This window comes from Thermobia domestica, chromosome 1 (assembly GCF_964235325.1).
Source record: "Thermobia domestica chromosome 1, izTheDome1.hap1.1, whole genome shotgun sequence".
Classification (NCBI taxonomy): domain Eukaryota; kingdom Metazoa; phylum Arthropoda; class Insecta; order Zygentoma; family Lepismatidae; genus Thermobia; species Thermobia domestica.
In genome coordinates, this window is record NC_137454.1 from 348,093,769 (window position 1) to 348,114,007 (window position 20,239).

A 20,239-nucleotide genomic window follows, 5' to 3' on the forward strand; every position below is an offset into this window, starting at 1 on the left:
TACAGTATTATTAGTCTTATTGCAATGAGAAACTCTGTGAACTGTGCTCAGATGTCTGTGACACAATTATGGGTTGTCGCTTCACACGACAGCTAATGGTGGAGTACAGGTTTCAGATTACGCGTTTGTTTTGTTTGCTTGGGTGTAGTGTCAGCATTAAGGCTGTACTATATACGTATTACTTACTAGCAAATGCCTGCAGTTGTTACTGCGAGTAATATTTCGCGTCTTTCCTTCCGCAATTATACAGAATTCGTTCGAACTGCTAGTATGGACATCTTAATGAACCACTTCACCCTTTTTCTTCTATTAATTAACCACTCCTATTCCTTTTCTTCCGTGAATGAACCACTCCTATCCCTTTTCTTCCCTTAATTAACCACTTCTATCCCTTTTTCTTCCCTTAATGAACCATTTCGATCCTTTTTATTCACTTAATGAAAAATTTCTTTTAACAAAAGAGACACTGACCAAAGCTTAAAACTTTATTTTAAATTATAATTTGTAACTGTTTCGGATATCTAGCATATCCTTCTTCAGACACGATCGAAATTAATGAAAATACAGACATATATATAAATGTTGTTATAACAGAGTTTAAATTCTATCCTTTTTCTTCCCTTAATGAATCACTTCGATTCTTTTCTTCCCTTAATGAACCACTCCCATCCCGTTTACTTTCCTCAATAAACCACTCCTCTCTCGTTTTTCCTTAACGAAGCACTTCTACCCTTTTTCTTCTCTTAATAAACTTCTTCTATCCCTTTTCTTCCCTTAACGAATCGCTTTTATCTCTTTTTCTTCCCTCAGCGAACTACTACTATCTGTTTTTCTTTCTTTCTAGAACAAATAAGAAGCACTAAAATACGTATTTAATTATTTTTGATGAAAATTCTTAATACCAAATTTCGTGCCTCTAACTTAAAGAGACTCTCAGATATGGGGACATTATGGGGACCCCGCCTTTTTTCACCTCTTTTCCTCTCTTTTAGGACAAATATTAAAGAAAATCGCTGAAGCTCATTTGTAATTATTTTAAATGAAAAGTCTAAACATAAAATTCCTGTCTCTAATCCTAAGGGATTCCAAGATATGGTTGTCTTATTAATGTAATATCAACCCATGTCATTAATTATTTCGTTTTGATATTAGAATGATCATCTTTAATATTATTCACTAATTGTGATCATCTTGTACCTTTCCCTGCTTTATCTTCTTCCGTGATCAATACTACTTTCATAAAAAGACATATTTTTCTCTCATATGATATCGTAACCAGTTTCCTTTCGGGGCCGAGTAATTAGCGTGCCTGTTGTGCGCGTGTCCCCGTGCTCGATTACCGGCAGAAATCATGAGTTACCTACCTTGGTACATAAATTGTGTTGTAGGTACTAATTCTATAAATCACGTATAATTTTATAAAGAAATTTCGAGTACTTAGGTCTGCTAACGATTTGAGAGCGTCTTCCATGTACAGTATCTTTAAGTTGCATACATTTAAAAATAGAAAAGTACTCAAGTAAAATAAAAATGTACGAACAACAAAATAAAAGTTACAAAACATTTAAAGCTAACTGAAGAAAAGTCACCATGTACAACTATTCCGTTTGTAGTGTTGTAAAAAAACGGTTTTTTTTCTGTGAAGTTTTTTTTCAATAAAAAACATCGTTCTTTTTCATGTTTTTTTTCAAATCTCTGTTTTTTTTCTGGCAGCTCTTATTTATTGATTTACGTTGCAGATTATTGAAATAATCAACAGAACTTGAGTCGAAGCCCTCGTAACTTAGAAATCTTTTGTTTCTTTGTACCTATATACTAGCAAAATTGTGTGATTATTCCTTTCGGCCCCATGTCATTTTTGGCGTTTTCCTACATTTCCAGTTAGTGTCTTATTGCTCAAAAACCATTCATTCGATTGACATGGTTAAGTCCTTGTTTTTTAGAAAATGGATGTGGCTAGTTTTTGGTGTAAGTTGCATTGCAGTGTTGCCAATGGGTGGGAAATTATTGAGGGAAATGTAAGGGTGAAAATTTACAAAAAAATCCCTAACCGAATTTCAAAATTTTTTGTATCTAGTACCACTACTGCTATATGGGTTCAAGTCACCTAAAAAAATCTTTGGTGTGTTGAAAAGGTACAGTGAAATCCTGACGTCGCTTGCTTCCATCCAAAGAGGGAAAGAAAAAAATTCTGTCATACACATGAAATTTTGACACTTTTTACGCCTCACAAGCAAAAATCAAATATGCCGGGGCTACAGCTTCTCTAATTATCCTATTGAAACTTTTTATGGTGCGTTCTGTAGGGCAAAGAAGAAGCTTTCAGGTAGTGGTACGTTTGTTTCAATGTAGCCAGTAAGAGGGTAATAATAGAGGGGAAAAGGGAAATTTTCCAAATTTTTCACCTAAAGGCGGGAGTTAATTGTTTTGGCTGGAAACACTGCCACCAGACAGACGAAAACTATCTGAAAATAAAACCTTAGTACTCCAAGAATATATCCTACAAGTATCAAGGCGATATCTAACAAAGTAAGCAAGAAACTTAAAAAAAAATCTCATTCTACCTCAGAAATTCACCATTTCCAGAACATGGTTTATTATAAACCTCAACTGTACTTTCCCTAATTATTCTAGTGAAACTTTTTATGGTGCGCTGTGTAGGCTAAGGACGAGGCTTTTAGACACTGGTAGTTTGTTCGAGTGTAGCCAACAAGAAGGAAATAATAGAAGGAAAAAGGGATTTGTTAAAATTTGCCCCTAAAATCTGGAATTAAAATTTTCTGTAGCTGGCAACACTAGTATCAGACACACACAAACTATCTTAAAATAAGCTTTGGTATCCCTCTAATATATCCTGCAAGTATTGTGACGATATCTAATAAAGTAAGCATGTCAATAAAAAATAGCTTATTCTACCTTTTTAAAAGTCTCAGTTATCTTCCCAATTAGAGAACAAGGTGTACTGTAAACCTCAACTGTACTTCCTCTAATTAACCTATTGAAACTTTCTATAGTGCGTTGTGTAGAGCAAAGATGAGACTTCCAGATACTGGTACGTTTGGTCCTATATAGCTAACAAGAGGGAAATAATAGAGACGAAACATAATTTTTTCCAAAATTTCCCGCTAAAATCTGGAATTAAAATTTTCTGTAGCTGGTAACACTGCTACCAGACATACGCAAACTATCTTAAATTAAACATTGGTACACCACTAATATATCCTACGAATATTATGACGATATTTAAGGAACAAAACTTCTAATTACCAAAAATATATTACGGTAAACAGAAAAGTAGGGAAAACTAGAAAAATCGTGTTAAAACCTAAATACGAATTTTTGGTGCGTTTCTTAATTACCCCATTGTAACGATCTGTACTTGCATTTGTTAAGTAAGGACAAATGTTCGATTGGCGTAAGTTGACTTGCACTCGGACGTATAGGTACGGATTTATAAACAAAAATTTCTAATTTTTTGCCCAAACTTACGAAAATTTTAATTTCCCTAATTGGCAACACTGCGCGCAGGCCCGTCCAATTGATGTCAACAATTAGGTATCCATCTGAGGTATCTACCTGGCAAGTCTTAAGGAGGTCTTTCTACAACGAAGGAAGCTACAGGGAAAAAAGAAGTAAAGGAAATTCGAAATTAGAAAATTCTCGAATTTTTGACTGGGGTGAAATTTGAGAAGGAGATTCGACACCAGAAGAAAAAAATACTATGATAAACTATAGTCCAACCATATTTTGCAAAAATAATATCCCGATATCTTAATTAGTGTCCACACAGGAGCGGATTAAACAAATGCACCCGTGTGTGCCACTTTGGCCACCTGGGCCACCGAGTATACATTTGATTACATTTTTTTTGACTACTAACTGGTGTTGTTGTTGTAGTTATAGTCTCAACTAATAATAATATCGTTGTTAGTCTCGACTAATAATAATATCGTTGTAAACAATAACTTTATACGGAAAATTTTCTCTCCTTTTTACATTTTAGTTCCAACACTGTTGGTGAAAAATGCAGGGTGCTTCAAAATGAATTTTGGGGTTTTAAGTCTTCGTAGTACTTATTACATTTTACGTACAATTATAAGCAATGCATCAAGTAAAAGACCTCAAACACCAACTCAAAGACCAAACTTCAAATGCACCTCAAACAGTCTTTGCTACAAGTGTCCAATGTGAGATTCATTCGTCACACGGCACACATCTAGTCGATAGGCGAGAAAAACCCATAAACTTTCCGCTATATGGCACTAGACACATTCAATTTAGGGGAGCCTCGTTTCAAGTGTACCATCTCCTGAGGATTTGCTGACGGCCAGATATAAACATTATGAGTGTTCACATTAGCTCTTAGGTGAAATGTCGATTTATCACTGAAGATGACACGATCCAGAAAATCTTCATTGTTATGCAGCAATATTTCACTTGCGAAATTGGCACGTAAACCGTATTCTGTAGGCTTTAGACCTGTAGCAACTGCAAACGATAAGGACGTAGTTGCAAGCGTCTCCTTAATATTCTTCACACAGACCGTTGCACTGTATAGATTCAGTTTTTATTAAAACACGAAAAATTTTCTGCTCTCTAGTCTACATCTTTGCTGCTTGCTCTTTCTAACGGCAGACAGAAGAAACAATGCATGCACATGCGTGCGTACAAAATTGTTTGAGTTGCTCTTTCATTTGATATAATATTTATAATTGTAATAGATACTACAAGGTTTCAAAACCCTAATATTAATTTTGAAACACCCTGCATTACTTCAAACTGTGTCATCCTATATTCATGTCTTTTATATACATATCGTCAGAGCCGGTCCTAGTCAAATTGTCGACCCATGCAATGGTATAATTTGCCGCCTCCCACTTTCTTCAGAAAGAACAAATCTTAAAAGTCATGATTTTAAGTATGCTACTCCAGCATGAACAACAAAGGTGAGGGTAAGAGCAGTTGCACTCAGAAAGGCTTAATATTAATCTATTATGTTAGTGAAGGATAAAGCAAACACACCTACAGAGGAAAGATGGTAATCCTTTTTATAGAATTCACTATCGAGCTTCAATTCAATGTATCAGTTTGCAATTCCAGTGCAACTAGCTCTTTTATCTTTATATCTTGATTTCTCTTCTATATCTGTTAACATTTAAAAAAAAAAAAAAAAAAAACTTGTTTCTATCTTCAATAATAAGGAACCTGTTTCTGACAAAAATAAGACTAGTTGTCATATCAAAACTGTGATAACTTACTAAATGGAACAAATATTTACTACTGTTCGAGAATTGAATTCTTGCATTTGGCAACAATCAAGCAATTTGTGCTCGGATTTATTTGACCATTTGCTTTAGCATTGTCCATGTGGCCTTAAACTAATGCAACCTAAACATAATTTATGAATGTAGTATTCAAATAGAATGTCAGCTTAGTAAATGTAACTACCATCATCATGAAGTCTGTTTCCAACAAGAAATATTTAATTTAGATAATATACTTATGACAGATTTTGCCGGACCATCCAAACTTGCCGCTCCACGCAAATGCACGTGTTGCATATATGGTAGAGCCGGCTCTGCATATCATATATATCTAGTCGACAAATTATTTATATATGACATTTAGAAAAATACTATTAGGCAAATTAGTATTAGTTTTTACCTTTAGACAAGTTATTTGAATTTTATACTGTTCGTGACATTATTTTCGTACTTATTTAAGGCCTGCTTTCACGAAAAAACAAAATTTCATTTCTACTTTTATTTCTTAGTTGATATTGATGAAAACTGCTGAAACCCGAATTGTTAATAGGTATGGTATTCATGTAAATTGTAAAATATTTGTAGCGTATCAGTATCTAGCGTTTAATTTATGTTGCATTTTACGGTGATTGCACGTACATAAAAATATTTCATAGTTAAATAGGCGTAAGATGCATTAAAAATGACTATTTGAAAAAAAACGAAATTTAGAAAAAAAACGAGAGGCAATGTTTTTTTTCTAAAAAAAACGTACATTTCTGAAAAAATACGAACGGTTTTTTTTCTATTTACAACACTATCCGTTTGCATTGCACTAAGTACAGTTCGATTGACTTATATACATGTGCAAATTTTACACACCTTTTCATTGTACGTCCCTTTTCTGTTCATTGTTTAAAATCAATTTCAGTTACATTTATGCTATTTTAATTTGGTTGCAAACTACATTCTACCTTTTATTATCTCTATGATTATTCAGAGAGTACAGTGGATCAATAGAGAGCTCAGCTCCGTTGCTAGGGTCCCTAGTTTGACAGCATACTATGTGAGTTTAAGGTGCTTCACAATGTGTTCGTGGATTTTCTAAGGGTTTTCCCGTTTCCTTCCACTTTTCATTCCACCGATTGTTTCACAATCATTCAATTTCCTTAATAATTCGTCTCCTTTTACATTTACAAAGCATAATGACAGAACGATGAATCTCCCCTTTCCTTCCTGATTGAGGGGCTGAATTTGTATTCAAATGGCATCGGAAGTGTCACTGGTCATCTCAACGACCCCAAAAACTATGAAGTCCGCACTAATATCGATCATTTTAGATCATTTTTATATATTTCCCCCCTCCTATTCCCCTAAGTTGCACCGTCAAAGTGAAATGACAAAAAAAATGTCACCCCAGGAACCTCATCTATGTTAGAAATTTGACCGAGATCGTTTGGATGATTCAAGAATTATTAAGTAACAAACATAGTCACTTTTATTTTATATATATATATATATATATATGTATATATATGTATATATATATATATATATATATATATATATATATATATATATATATATATATATATATATATATATATATATATATATATATATATATGAATAGATTAATTTTTATGTACCGCTTCCGAAAAAAAAGTGAATATAAAACACCTTAGAAAATTTTAAGAATATAGTAAAATTCGTGGAATGGTAATGAAGAAAGGAAATGAAAACTTTTTGGGGAGGGGGAGATTTAACGTTCTTTGATAATACATCGAGGCAAAGGGAGGCGTTATGATGAGATGGACAATAATGGTGGAATGACAAAAGTGAAGAAAAAAACGGGAGAACCCCGAGAAAAAACACATACGATATTTGTGTCCCACAAAGCTCAATTGGTGGGAGCTGGAAACGAACCAGGGTCCCCACGCGCTACAAGTGAGTGCTCTACCACTGAGCAGTCGGGGCCTAAAGAGAGAAAAATAAAAGTGAAGCCGCATAACATGTAGGATTCGCTAGAAAAAAATATTAATTTCCTCCTCAAAAAGACACTATCATTAAAGTTATTAATTTTCTCTCTCTCTCTTTCAATCTCTCTCTCTCTCTCTCTCTCTCTCTCTCTCTCTCTCTAGCTGTTATTACCTTAATAGGTATTAAAATTCAATAACAAATGAACATGGAAATCATCTTAATTGGAAAAGTGCAATACAAGTATATAGACTCGAATAACTTATCCTTGAATGATGCAAGCTATTAAGCTATGACATAATACTAAAGTGATCGTTCATACATTTAATAATGGTAGAAAAAACAATTTTTTTCTCCGTAACCTACAAAACACAAAAATAAGATTTAAATTACTGCAAACTCTTTCTTAAACAGTGCACAATAAAATGAATCTCAAATGAGAGAAATGTGTTTTCACTTTTTTTAAAGACCCTTTTTGAAAACGAGCGTCACGATCGATTGATAATATCAAAAGAACAACTTCTTTTTTTTAATTTTTTTTATTTTTATTCCACTGATGATGACCTCTTGCTGCATAGTGTAACGTGACTTATTTAGAAACGCTGACCGCTTATTTCTTGCAAGATATTATAGGTGTGCTGCAAGACGTTTTTGACATAAGGATTGCATAGGTCATGATACAAGATTTCTGAGGCAAACATTTCAGGTCATGTAGCCCAAAGGTTCACTAATGCTCAAAGTATGTATTATCTCGTAGTGTATGTTACTGTAAGAAAAACCACACTTTTTGCCTATTTAATTGCAAACCGAAACTGGATTTATATAGCAGAAACAATGTAGATGTGTTGAAAAATTATAGTGCTTGCATTGAGTTTAGAAGAAATGCTTTAAGTGAGAGCGGAAGTCGGTACAGCGGACGATAAACACTTTTCATTATACAGGGTATATAGAAAGTTCGGGGCCATAGACCAGCTTCGTTATGTGTAAAGATACAAAAAATTGAGAGAGGGAAGTTATTGAAAATAGTAAGTTTTCAATGTAAAATAATGAAATGATTCTCATCGCACGAGCCGTTTGGACTCCACACTGGTAAGGTATCCGATGGTAATTGAAAGAGCAATGTTGCCAGAGCAGTAGGTTGTTCCATTGGATCCTCATAATACAAACATTGTTGAGAAACGGATTCGAGTTTCCCCCATACAAAAATGTACGCATGCTTCGTTCTATTTTTACGTGCCCTTACGTTGAGTTTGATTAACCAGCAGAAATGGGAACATTCTCCGTGCCATTTTTACGTGCCCTTACGTTGAGTTCGATCAGCCAGTTGAACTGGAAATTTTCCCCGTACCAATTTAACATGCCATTACGTTAAGTTCTCTATTAGCCAGCTGAAATGTAAACGCTGCTTTTACATTTAATAGTGTAAATTGCTCCGTATTAGGGTGGAAGACAATTGGCAATCGATTGGAAAAGCTATCTTAGATTGAAAACCACCTTGTCCGATTTTTCTTCTCTTTTTCGTATCTTTATTCTAAAATTGCCTTACATTTTTAGTGCTCTAGGCAAACAAAGAAAGATTACTGTTACTTTCTTTTCTTACAGAGCTCCAGGTAAGCTAGGTGGGCGAGTAAACTACAGAGCTTTACACAAGCTAGATGGTCGCGTTTAGGATTTTTTTCAGAACTTTAGGCAAACTAAGAGACTGATTGAGTTTATACAAAACTCTAAGCAAGTTAGGTACGCAGGACACCTCAGAGCTCTAGACAAGCTAAAAGGCTTGGATTAAGTTGGATTTTTAGAGCTCCAGGCAAGCTAAGAGAGGGAATTTGATTAGCCAAATCTGATGTTGAGAACTTTTGTCATTTTTAAATAGCGATGGCGCTAGTGTTTTTCTTTTCTTATACGACAAATGATAATATAGATGCTTGTCGTTTACTTCTTATAGTAATTATAATAAAAAAAGCAAGTGGTTTTGTTTATAAATAAAAATACATTTTACTGTTTACAAATATAAAAACATGTAATATGTTGTTCATAACGCAGTTGGCATATGGACCCGTACTTTGGATACACCCTGTATACATATGTATGTTTCTCTCGATAACTCAGTTTACCAAATAAAATTGATTTCTACAGTGACTTATGTGACTGAAAGCACTACATTACTTGGATTTGACCAACTTCCCAACTTAGAGCACCTGTAAAGTTTGACCTACTTAATCTTCAACCTATTATAACACTCCACCTCTGATTTTACCTAACTTTCTCCTGATGAACCTGTCAGTAAGAATAAAACTAATTTCCCTTTCTAATTCTAATATTTTACTCACAGTGATAAATATATTGTCCATAATATTGCTTCAAACCTTTATATTGTAATTAAGAGACAGAACTTACCTGTTATTAAAGATATTAACTTCATGTTGAGGTGGAAGAACCTAAAGAAAATGTAGAAAAACTGAAAGTTAGACAAAAGTGTTAAGAAAAAACCTTAGGTACAATAGAAATTAAAATGGCTTACGACTATGCAAATAGAATTATACATATAATTATTTACATGTTTTTATTGTTATTTACATTTTAATATCTTGGAAATAGAGCATAAATGAAATGAAATTAAAGATTTCAGTTTTACGTTCCACACTTATGCCGGCTAGGCTGAAGGACACGGTGATGAATAGAAATGAATGTAATGGTGGAATGGATAAAGTGGGAGGAAATTGGAGAACAACAAGAAAATCCACGAACATGATGTTTGTCCACCACTAAGTCCACTTGGCGCGAGCATGGATAGAACCAGGAACCCCACGCACTAGATATGAACGCTCTACCACTGTAGCTCATAAAAAATTATATATATACATTTTATTAAATCTTACAGAAATACATCTTTATGAGAAATTTAATATCATACACAAACACGTATTTACATTTTCCTATCTACAAAATATTTACATTTCATTCATATTGTACTATTATAGGCCGACTAGATTGAGAACTTCTACTTGCGCAAGCGCGAGCGTCAATACGAGAGGTGTGCAACTTTCAATTCTTTTCCTTTAATTTGTCCAACATAATATGAACAGAGTCACCATCCCCAGAAATTTCGTTCCGTGTTTAACAGAGGTTTGGAGTTCATATATGAACAAAAAATTAAGCATTCTGATTTTACATTTAAGAAAGCAACGAAATATTTTTTTTTTGGGGCGGGGGTAGGGGGCATGTTATATGTTGAAATATGTTACAGAGCAAAATTCCTTGAGAAATAAAAGTAACATCTAAAATTAAAGGACAGTTACTTATTCTACAAGTTTCTGACAACATGGAAATTAGAATTTTCGAGCAACGGTTTTCCTTTTAAGGATATACAAGGTGTTTCAAAACAACACCGGCAACGTTTGGGAAGTGATTCCCGATACCAAAATAAGACAAAAGTATAGGCCAACCTGGGTGCAGAAACGCTTCCTTTCGGAATTATTTCTATAGGCTGCCAAAAACATGAAAAATTGAACTTTAAAAGGTCCATAGCTCCAATACTATGGGAACTACCGTAGTCGGGTCAAGACCTCACTTAGGAATATGTGCTCTACCCAAATATCCATGTTTCAGAATCCTAAGGTACTAGCGCAACAATTTTTATAGAGGTAGTTTGTGAGGACTTCAATTTATATGCCCGCAGCCAAACTCCAGCTGTAAAAATTGTTTCGTGAGACTTATCTTGGTGTCAGGAATCACCTCCCAAAAGTTGTCAGGGATGTTTTGAAACACCCTGTATATGCTGAAGTACCATTAACTGAAGTACCCGGTTATCCATGAACAAGAAAGGAACGTAATCTAAATAGCCTATAGACACTTTCTTAGGAATATCGAGAAGTATGCCAAGCTAACGGTTTTACTTCAGCTTTAAATTTAGAATTCTAATGTTAAATAGACTATGTCCTCTTCCCTACAGTTACCTAAAAGAATGCCAAACCGCCCGGGTAGCTTCAGTTTTATATATAATTCTAATTTTAAATAGCCATGATCTCTTCTCCACAGTTACCTAAAAATAGACCAACCCAACAGTGTAAATTCTAATTCTAAATGACTTACTTCTAAATATATACTTCCCTAATGTTAATTTAGAAGTATACCAAGGCAGCAGTGTGGATTTTAATTCTATTCTAACTACCCCATGGTTTCTTCCCTTCAGTTACTTAGAAGTATACCAAGCAAATCATGTGGCTTCAACTTCATGTATAATTCTGATTCTATAAAGGTAATCAAGAAAGTTCTGTCGTTTATTGTGGAAGTCTGTGTTCAATTGGCCCTCACACCATGAGTTGAATGCGAATGGAGATAAGGCGAAGGTCAGTTGTTGGTGTTGGTATATCCAACTTACTACCTGCTTGTAGCAGTTCAGTTACACCGTGAACTTGCGTAAGGACAGAGTGAATATGAGATCTCCACAGAGCGTCCTAAAGAATGCTGTACGAGTTTAAACTGGGGTCAAACGCCGCTGCAAATATACGCCGCTGCAGAGTGGAAGATATACCAGGCCTTTGTTGAAACTGCCGTGACTACGTGATGGTTTACAAACTTAAGGACAGCGACGAAACACTCGAAGATGCACCACGTGCCAGGATACCAACACATGTACAAAATGAAGATCTTCAGGCAGCAATTGAGGCGAACAGTGGCCAGACATGTAAGGATCTGAGACTACAATTCAGTGTGAGTGAAGAAACCATTCGGCAGCACCTCCATCAAATTGGGAAGCACTATAAGTTGGGTCGATGGATGCCACATGAATTGACTCCGCGAAAGAAGGCAAGACACTTGTGTTTCTTTTGTGTCTCGTTTGAGGAAGGAGTCATTTTTGGATAGGGTGTTGACATGTGATGAGAAATGAGTTCTGTACCAAGCTCCACGGCGCCGTCATCATTGGTTTGAATCCTATGAAGCGGTTCCAAAACAGCCGAAATCAGCTCTGCACCAAAAGGTCTTCCTGTTTGTCTGGTGGACTGACCAGCATCGTACATCGGGAACTGCTACCAACTGGCCATAGTATCAATGCAACTGTGTGCTAGGAGCAGTTGAGCATGTTCAAGAAAAACTCAAAACTCTGGAGCCAGCACTCCTGAATCGCAAAGAGGTCCCCCTGTTAAAGGACAACGCCAAGCCCTACGTTGCTAGGATGACCGGGACACCATTCTACTCCTTGGATTGGAATCACTATTGCATCCGCCATACTCCTCGTACATTGCAGCGTCGGATTATCACCTGTATCATTCCTCGGAGAATCACCTTAGAGGACGCCAGTTCAAATTCCTACTAGAGGTGCAAAATGCACTTGATATCTTCTTCGCTTCACGGCCCACCAAGCTGTACAGCGATGAAATCTATGGTCTTTCAGAACGTTGACAGAAGGTCGTCGATGCTGATGGGGACTATTTTTGATGTTCCGGGTACGACTTAGGTGACATATCGATGTTCAAAAAGGTGGCTGAAAAAGCGACAGAACTGTCTTGGTTACCTTTATATTTTACAGGTACTTATCGCCTTCGATTCCCGGGTTCGATTCCCGGCGGGAGTTCATGTTGTTCAGATTCCACGTTAATCAGTAGATCCACGTCTCATATAGCCTCGCTGCTGAAAAGGACGCTAAAATCAAAATCAATTCAATTCTAAATAGCCTAAATTTCTCCCTTACAGCTACCTAAAAACATCGTAACCCAACTTTGAGATTTATAATTCCAATCAGCCTATGACCTCTCCCTCACACTTTCCTATAACTATGCCAAGTCAAGGGTATTGATTTGTATAGCAAACAAACATACGTTGTGCTTTAATACATAAGAGTATTATATATTTACACTAGAATCTGATCGCCTTTTACAGAACTTAAAACCAATCATGTATTGATTTCTATTTTGATTGTTATAGCATAAAATGCTCTAATACGCGACTGACCCTAATCATATTTTACTATTTTAGTTATAATAGAAAGAAGAAAAAAGATGCTGGCAAAATTGGAAAAGTAAATACATATTGTACAAATGCTTGTTGCGTAGTATATAATTCTTTGATGGAATAATCTGAAAAATGCATGTGAAGTAGTACATTACGTATAAGTAATTCTCTCATTCAACACACAAGAACGAAATTACTTTAACATAAAAGATCCTATCGATAGCAGCAAGAAAAAGCTTCCTTATTAAAGAACCTTGTGTGGGATTAGCTTAGTATGGATCAGAAGCATTACTTTGAGAGGAAATGAGGATATTCAGGATGACGTAACTCAAAGAGGAATACTGCACACATTACGGACGAAAAGAAGATGTAACAGAGATACCTTAAGAAACCTCGACCCGGCGAAATTAAAATACCGCTAATTTTACAGTAATTGTGTGATATCTTCAAATAGATAAAAGGTAATTGAAATATGGAACAAGAGCGCCCTAGACAATATTATTTTGCGTGAGATACCGTTATCACAAGTCACCTAGTGGCTTTCCGTTTTCAGCCGTTTAGAAACGCGAAAATAAATGCCGAACTTTCAAAATGGCTCGAAATCGAAAGCAGATGAGTGAGTCGTGATAACGGTATCTCATGTAAAATGATATTGTCTAGGACACTCTTGTTTCACATTTCGATTATCTTTTATCTATTTGAAGATATCACATAATTACTGTAAAATTAGCGGTATTTTAATTTCGCCGGCAGGGAAAAGAAGAAATAGCATGATCACACACTTGTATTCTCGCATTTGGTTGGTCCATGTGTACTTAAATACGGAGTGGTCATTGTTATAGAACTAATATTGCCTGACATTCAATTGAGAGTAGTTAATACGTTTACTGGTTCTTTTAGGGAAGAATGTGTGATATAATTTTGAAATGAAATCTTGTAGTTTTACGTCCCACGATTATGCCGGCTGGGCTACAGGAGACAGTGATGATGAGAAATGAATAAAATCTTGGAATGAAGAAAGTGAAAGGAAACGAGAGAACTCCGGGAAAACCCACGCACACAATGCTTGCCCACTACAAAACTCACTTGGCTCGAGTTGAGATCGAACCAAGGACCCCATGCAACAGAGGTGAACATTCAACCACTGAGCTACAGCAGTCCGATAAGATTTTAAGTTTAGCGTCTCTTTCAGCAGCGAGTCTATATGAGACCATGGGCCTACAGCTTGAAGTAGGATCCGAAACAAATGAGCTCCCAACAGGAATCAAACCCAAGTCGCCTACGCCAAAGGTGCGTACTTTAACGGCTTAACCAGAGCGAGTTCAGGTAAAGATATCAAGCTAAATTGAATAGTGAACAACGCCCCTTTGAAACTACAAGTTGCACGATTTACATTTTAGGATAGTTGCTCTGAACCTGGACACAAAAATTAAAGATGCGGCTTATATACTTGTATGCGGCCTATACATATATGCGCTTATACCTAGCTGCGGGTTACATACATACACGCGAGAATACGATACTGCTGAAAAGAAATATCGAAACAAAATGATCTTACGTTGAATATCAAGAACGGAGTATTTGAACGATATCCGAAGATATGATAATACCAAAACAACACATGTCTAACATGAAAAATGCCTCTGATGTGTGGGGTTCTTGGTTCGATCCCTCGCCAAGTAAGTTTGTGTTAGACAACATCATGTCCGTGGGTTTGCTCGGGTACTCCGTATCCTCCAACATTTTCATTGCACTAATTTTTCCATCATCATTTACTTGCCTTAATCGTCCGTCTCCATCAGCCTAACAGGCATAAACGTGGGACGTTAAACGGAAAGATTTCATTTTTCTAGCATGAAACTGAAAAATTGAATATTTCCATCTTACATATAGAAATTTGTTTGAGAAAAGATAATTTTACATATAGCATATATCGTAAAATACTAGACGACCTCAATAGTGGAGAGATATGTTGCACAAGGTATAGATCTTAAAGTCATTTCTTTGTTATTAAGGACAAATTGTAGGTAATGCAAGGTCTGGCTTAGAAATACTGGTATTGTTTTGTTGTTTCGTCGATTAGACCCGAAAAACAAAACAACAACAACAGCAAAAAGAAGTAAGACGAAACCAGTCATGATGTTCTATTAGTTGGATGAGAGGAATCGAAATCACGAACGTCAATTACATTGTATGCAATATCATATTAACTTAATACTGTATTGCAAATTGCGTCATTCAAATACAAGGAATATGTGCAATTATCTTCGTACACCTTTTTCTTTGATGTGAATGTTTTTCTGTACTGAAGGTAGTTTGAATTAGAAAACATTACGAGCTTCTTAACATTTCGTGAATAATTAAAATTCTTAACTTTAATGACTTGGTGTTAAAGTATCATCGTGAGAAAAGAAGGGGGAAATTTGGATATAAAAGCAGCCGATTATGACTGAAGAGAGCTAGAATTGAATTGATTGGGAGTCATTGCACAAATTTAATTAAATGTGACAAATCACCAGATGATCTTCAGTGTCGCATCTGGAAGTCAATGTCCCTTTACAAGCGCAAAATGACACTGCTTATTATTTATAATTGGAGACACGATGCGTACAATTGAAATCCTATACGCCTGCATTCAATGTTCCCTTATCGGAATACAAACTCGGACATTCGATAACCAAAGATATGCCTACTAGACACTAGATTGGGTAGGCGCAAGAAGGAGACATTAATAAAATAAATAAAATAGTTAGGTTATATAAGACGTGTACCGTACCTACAGCTCCGCCGGTTATATAAGTTTCCTCCGGGAATCGAAACCGGTGTCGAAAATGCTTACACTTCGTACACAGCCACAAGGGAACTCTGGAGCTCATTTCCACTCCAGCGAGCTTAGGCTCACTATTCTCAAAGCAGCTCGTACTTACGAATCTCAGTTAGACTCATGATAGCTCAGACATTCTCGAGCTCGGGCTCATTATGCTCAATGAAGCTCGCACTAGCTTTATGCCACACCTATTTACCTCATTGAATTTGTGCTTGCTAAGGACTCGGGCGAACTACCCTCAATGAATTTCACTTTGCTTGAAATCCGTCTTCGGCTCTCTGTCCACTCATAGCGCTCGCGCTATCAAATTTGGAGCTGAAGGCCGATTGAACTCCGGAGTGTGGACTTGGACATCTCACGGACCTTCCCCGTTAAGGTAGTACCCGTCTACTCGATCTTGGGCTTCTCCTACATTCTATGATCCGTATTTAGTGCAGGGGAACAACTGAGGCCCGGACTTATATGCAGAAAAATACAGAAAATATGCATGCAAATATACACTAAAGCAGTAAGAAAATATGGACTAAACTAAAATAATATGAACTTAAGTTTAGCGTATTCATTTTAAAATAACCTTGTTTAAAGAGGTTACTGTGTACAATATGAGCTTCCGAAGTATAATACTAGGAAGGATTTCTGGTCTGAAACTTTATCTATTGTCTGCTAATATAAGTTCGTTATAACCCGAAAATGGCTGAGGTGATTGGACAGTGTGCATACGATGATCGGATCGGATCAGTTCAGATCTGGCAAAGATTTACTGATCTTACATATGTACAGATTGACTGACTCAATCTTTGATTTGTCCTAAGCATCTTATTCAACTTACCTTTAATATTTTTCAGAACTTAAAGAAGTTGTTTTCTTATCAAATTCGATGCACCTTGAGTTTCGAAACGCTTAATTCATTTTAACAATTGTAGGGAAATTTACATGAATGAAATTAACGTTCTTAAGGATAAGCTTTTGTCTTAATGCATGAGTTATACACTCGAAACCATCGATTCAGAATATTAAGAACATTGATATGATTCTAACTTCAAGCATAAGCAGACATGTTCGAATATCTTTAGAATTTTAACTAACATTCAAAATATGCAATTAAAAAATATATGAATTCTAGAAATAACTAAAAACGTTTCAGCTAATTTTGGTATGTCTTTGCGTGTAAACGTAGTAAATATTGCTGGCAGAAAAAATGGACATACATCTATTCTGTAACATCATAGTTCTATAACGGTACTTTTTGTTACACAAAATTCAAAAGATATTAGTAAGGAGTTTGCTAAGTTTCCAGACATACAAAAATCTAAACTCTTCCGGCTACCACTGTAGTAGCTTTCGGCATGACTTTGTAAAGCTCTTTGGTTTATATCCTTCGTTTAGAACAATCAACAAAGGTGAGAAATATCACTTTTCACGTGTTATTCCTTCTGTTAGACCTCACAGAAGACAGATTCGTCTTTTCCACATACTTATATCGTCTTGTTACTAATGCTAAGTAGAAAAACACATTTACATGTATTAGCAGGCTGTTACGAAATTGCTCGTAGCTTTTTTTCACAATTGCAGATTCACACCTACTTACACCTTATTAGCGCTGTAGGTGGTTTTATTTCCCTCTTTGTAAATTAATGCACACGACACAACCTATAGCATCTTCCCAGATTTTTTTTTTTTTAATTTTCCCATAGCGTGAAAGTAAATGAACTTACATGGTTAAAAAGCAGAGGAAAATTAAAGACCATTGAATATTATGTAATTGGAAGAATTCAGTCAATGTAAGTATTAGCATGCAAACTGGTTGCACTAAATATTTTTCTTTGAGGCATGCATGCTTAATATAAAATCCAACTAATATTATGTTTCTTCCTCTATTTTCAAGAGAGGCTTGAAAGATTTGAGTTTGACTCCCGTACACTGGCGGCTTTTGAGGGAAGTCAGACGATAAAAATATTTTTTTTTTTCGTCACAAACCCATTTTGCCCAGTTTTCAGTAGCAACCTATTAGTATCTTAGTGTAAAGATCTTCTACAAGAAACTTTAGCGAAAAAGTTGAATATTCCCTTCTCCCCAACTACAAATCTATTTCACTCGTATCATTTCTGTCTTTCACTTCCTATTTTCTATTGCTTCAAGTTCTTTATTCACCAACTTATCTGCTACTATGAACAAGATGGCTTTGTATGAAGACATTACACCGATGCCATTCCAACTACAGTAGCGGATTTAGCCAAGGGCCGGGGGGGCCTAGGTCCACCAGTTTTTTGAGTTATAAACATTATTTAAGCTATTATTTATATTTTTCTGAAAGTTGATAATACACTCATGATATCGTAATTACCTATCGTAATTTGGGTCTGGTTGGCCCCCCAGTTTTTACCTTCTAGAGCCGCCACTGTCCAACTATTTTTAGAGTAAACAAAAAACTAAATTTTTACTAAGTTAATCAGGTCTAAATTTTGACACATTTCCTGTTGAGCGAGTAAATTAAATATACATGCTTTCTTATCTTTTCGTTTCTTATTTCACTTGCTGAAAAAAGGTGTGGGGTGACAATTCAGAATTGAAACTATATTCACAAATCTATTTGTTAGGTATCATATATTTAAAAAAAAATCGGCGGTGAACGCATATCTAGATCAGATTAATTACACTATAGGACAAGACTAGAGAACACAGAGAAAAATCAAGGTATAAAACGGAAAAAGGAAAGTTGTTTTGAAATGTGGATATGGAGAATAATGGAGAAAGTTAGTTCCGTAATTTTATGTTAAAACCAGTGTTCGAAGTGATAAAAGAGCAGAGGCGGTATGTTTTATTATGATTTTGTGTCAAGATACCGGCTATTTAAAGATTGTCTTGATTATTGAAAAATCAGAGACGGTATGTCCTCATTACTGGAAAAACCAGAGGTGGTATGGCATACCACAGCATACCGACTCACTTCGACCACTGGTTAAAACAGTGTTCAACCAAGCAGAGGAAAGAACATTGAATATAATAAACGAACAAAAAGAGGAAATCAAATGCGAAAATTGTTTTTCTTTTAAGAAAAAATAATGAAATTCAAGGCACCTAGAAGGAATTGCGGAAGAGAAAAGATAGAATGAAATGCCATTTTTAATTGAAGCTGTGATTTTTTTTTTTTTTTTTTTACGTCAAGATGAAGAAGTTGGAAATATTGAAATGCAAAAACTTCCAATATTTTTGTAAGTGAACTGGGTTGTATAATATCAGAAATAGTTATTGGATAGCTGTAGACAGTATCACTAGAGAAAATGTGGAATATCAACGAAAAGTAAAAACAAGAACAGGAAATCTTATTTTAGATTTCTGAATGGAGACTTAAAAATAAATTAATTAAATATTTATTGCACTATACAGTATTTTGTAACGGTATAAATATTGTAATAAATAAATAGGTAAAACGATAAACGTGAAGAAGCGTTTGAAACGTAAGTATACTGATGTCCAAAATTATTGCCGCATGTCTATAAATATGTAGTTGTAGGAATATAATTTGATAACGAATTCGCCTGATATTTCTTATAATGTTAGTATGTGTATAATCGGAAAAGACATATATGTGAAAAATTTCATGCCGAAAGAGCAGTAAATAAGAATGATAAAACGAAAATAAAACTTTCTTGTCCATTTAGCAACATTTTGTTTTACTCATTCTAATTTTCGTATTTATAATTCTTTTCCTATGAAATTTACCACAAATATACATTTCCCGATTATACACATAGTATCAGTATTAAAAGTACCCTGCAATATCATTATCAAATTATATTCTTACAAGAAGACAGTTATAGATATGCGACAATCATTTTGGACATGAGTGTACAAATAAGATGAAAAACGAAGGAAATATAGCTTCGTGGAACAGAAAGTTAATGCAGAAGTTCTGAATAAAACATCAGAATGACAAACAATATTGGGAACATGTAGGCTTTAAAACAGCAGAAAAACGTTGCTGCTAAATTACTGATTTGCGCTTGGACATTTCGTGGACGTGATACGGGTTCGATTCTTGTTGGAAGGAGATTACGATGTTTCAGCTTGTACTTTTAACTGTAAGTCCACTTTACATATATAACCTTATGCTGGAAAGGAGCACTAAACAAACAAACAAACAATGAAATGAAATAATTTTTTTTGCTTGATGTTTCACGTTTAATGTCTTGTAAGCTTAAGGAGCTGATGATTAATATAAGTAAAAACTATGAAAGAT

At 35.2% G+C, this 20,239-nt stretch overlaps 1 protein-coding gene across 1 annotated transcript in view; it reads right to left on the bottom strand.

The window, feature by feature from the left end:
- Positions 1-20,239, bottom strand: part of LOC145664020 (uncharacterized) — a 55,933-nt gene that overhangs the window by 22,547 nt on the left and 13,147 nt on the right. The window contains exon 2 of the mRNA XM_081730315.1: positions 9,618-9,658. Coding sequence (XP_081586441.1) covers positions 9,618-9,642 — 25 coding nt within the window. The 5' untranslated portion in view covers positions 9,643-9,658. The remainder of the gene's footprint in view (positions 1-9,617; positions 9,659-20,239) is intronic.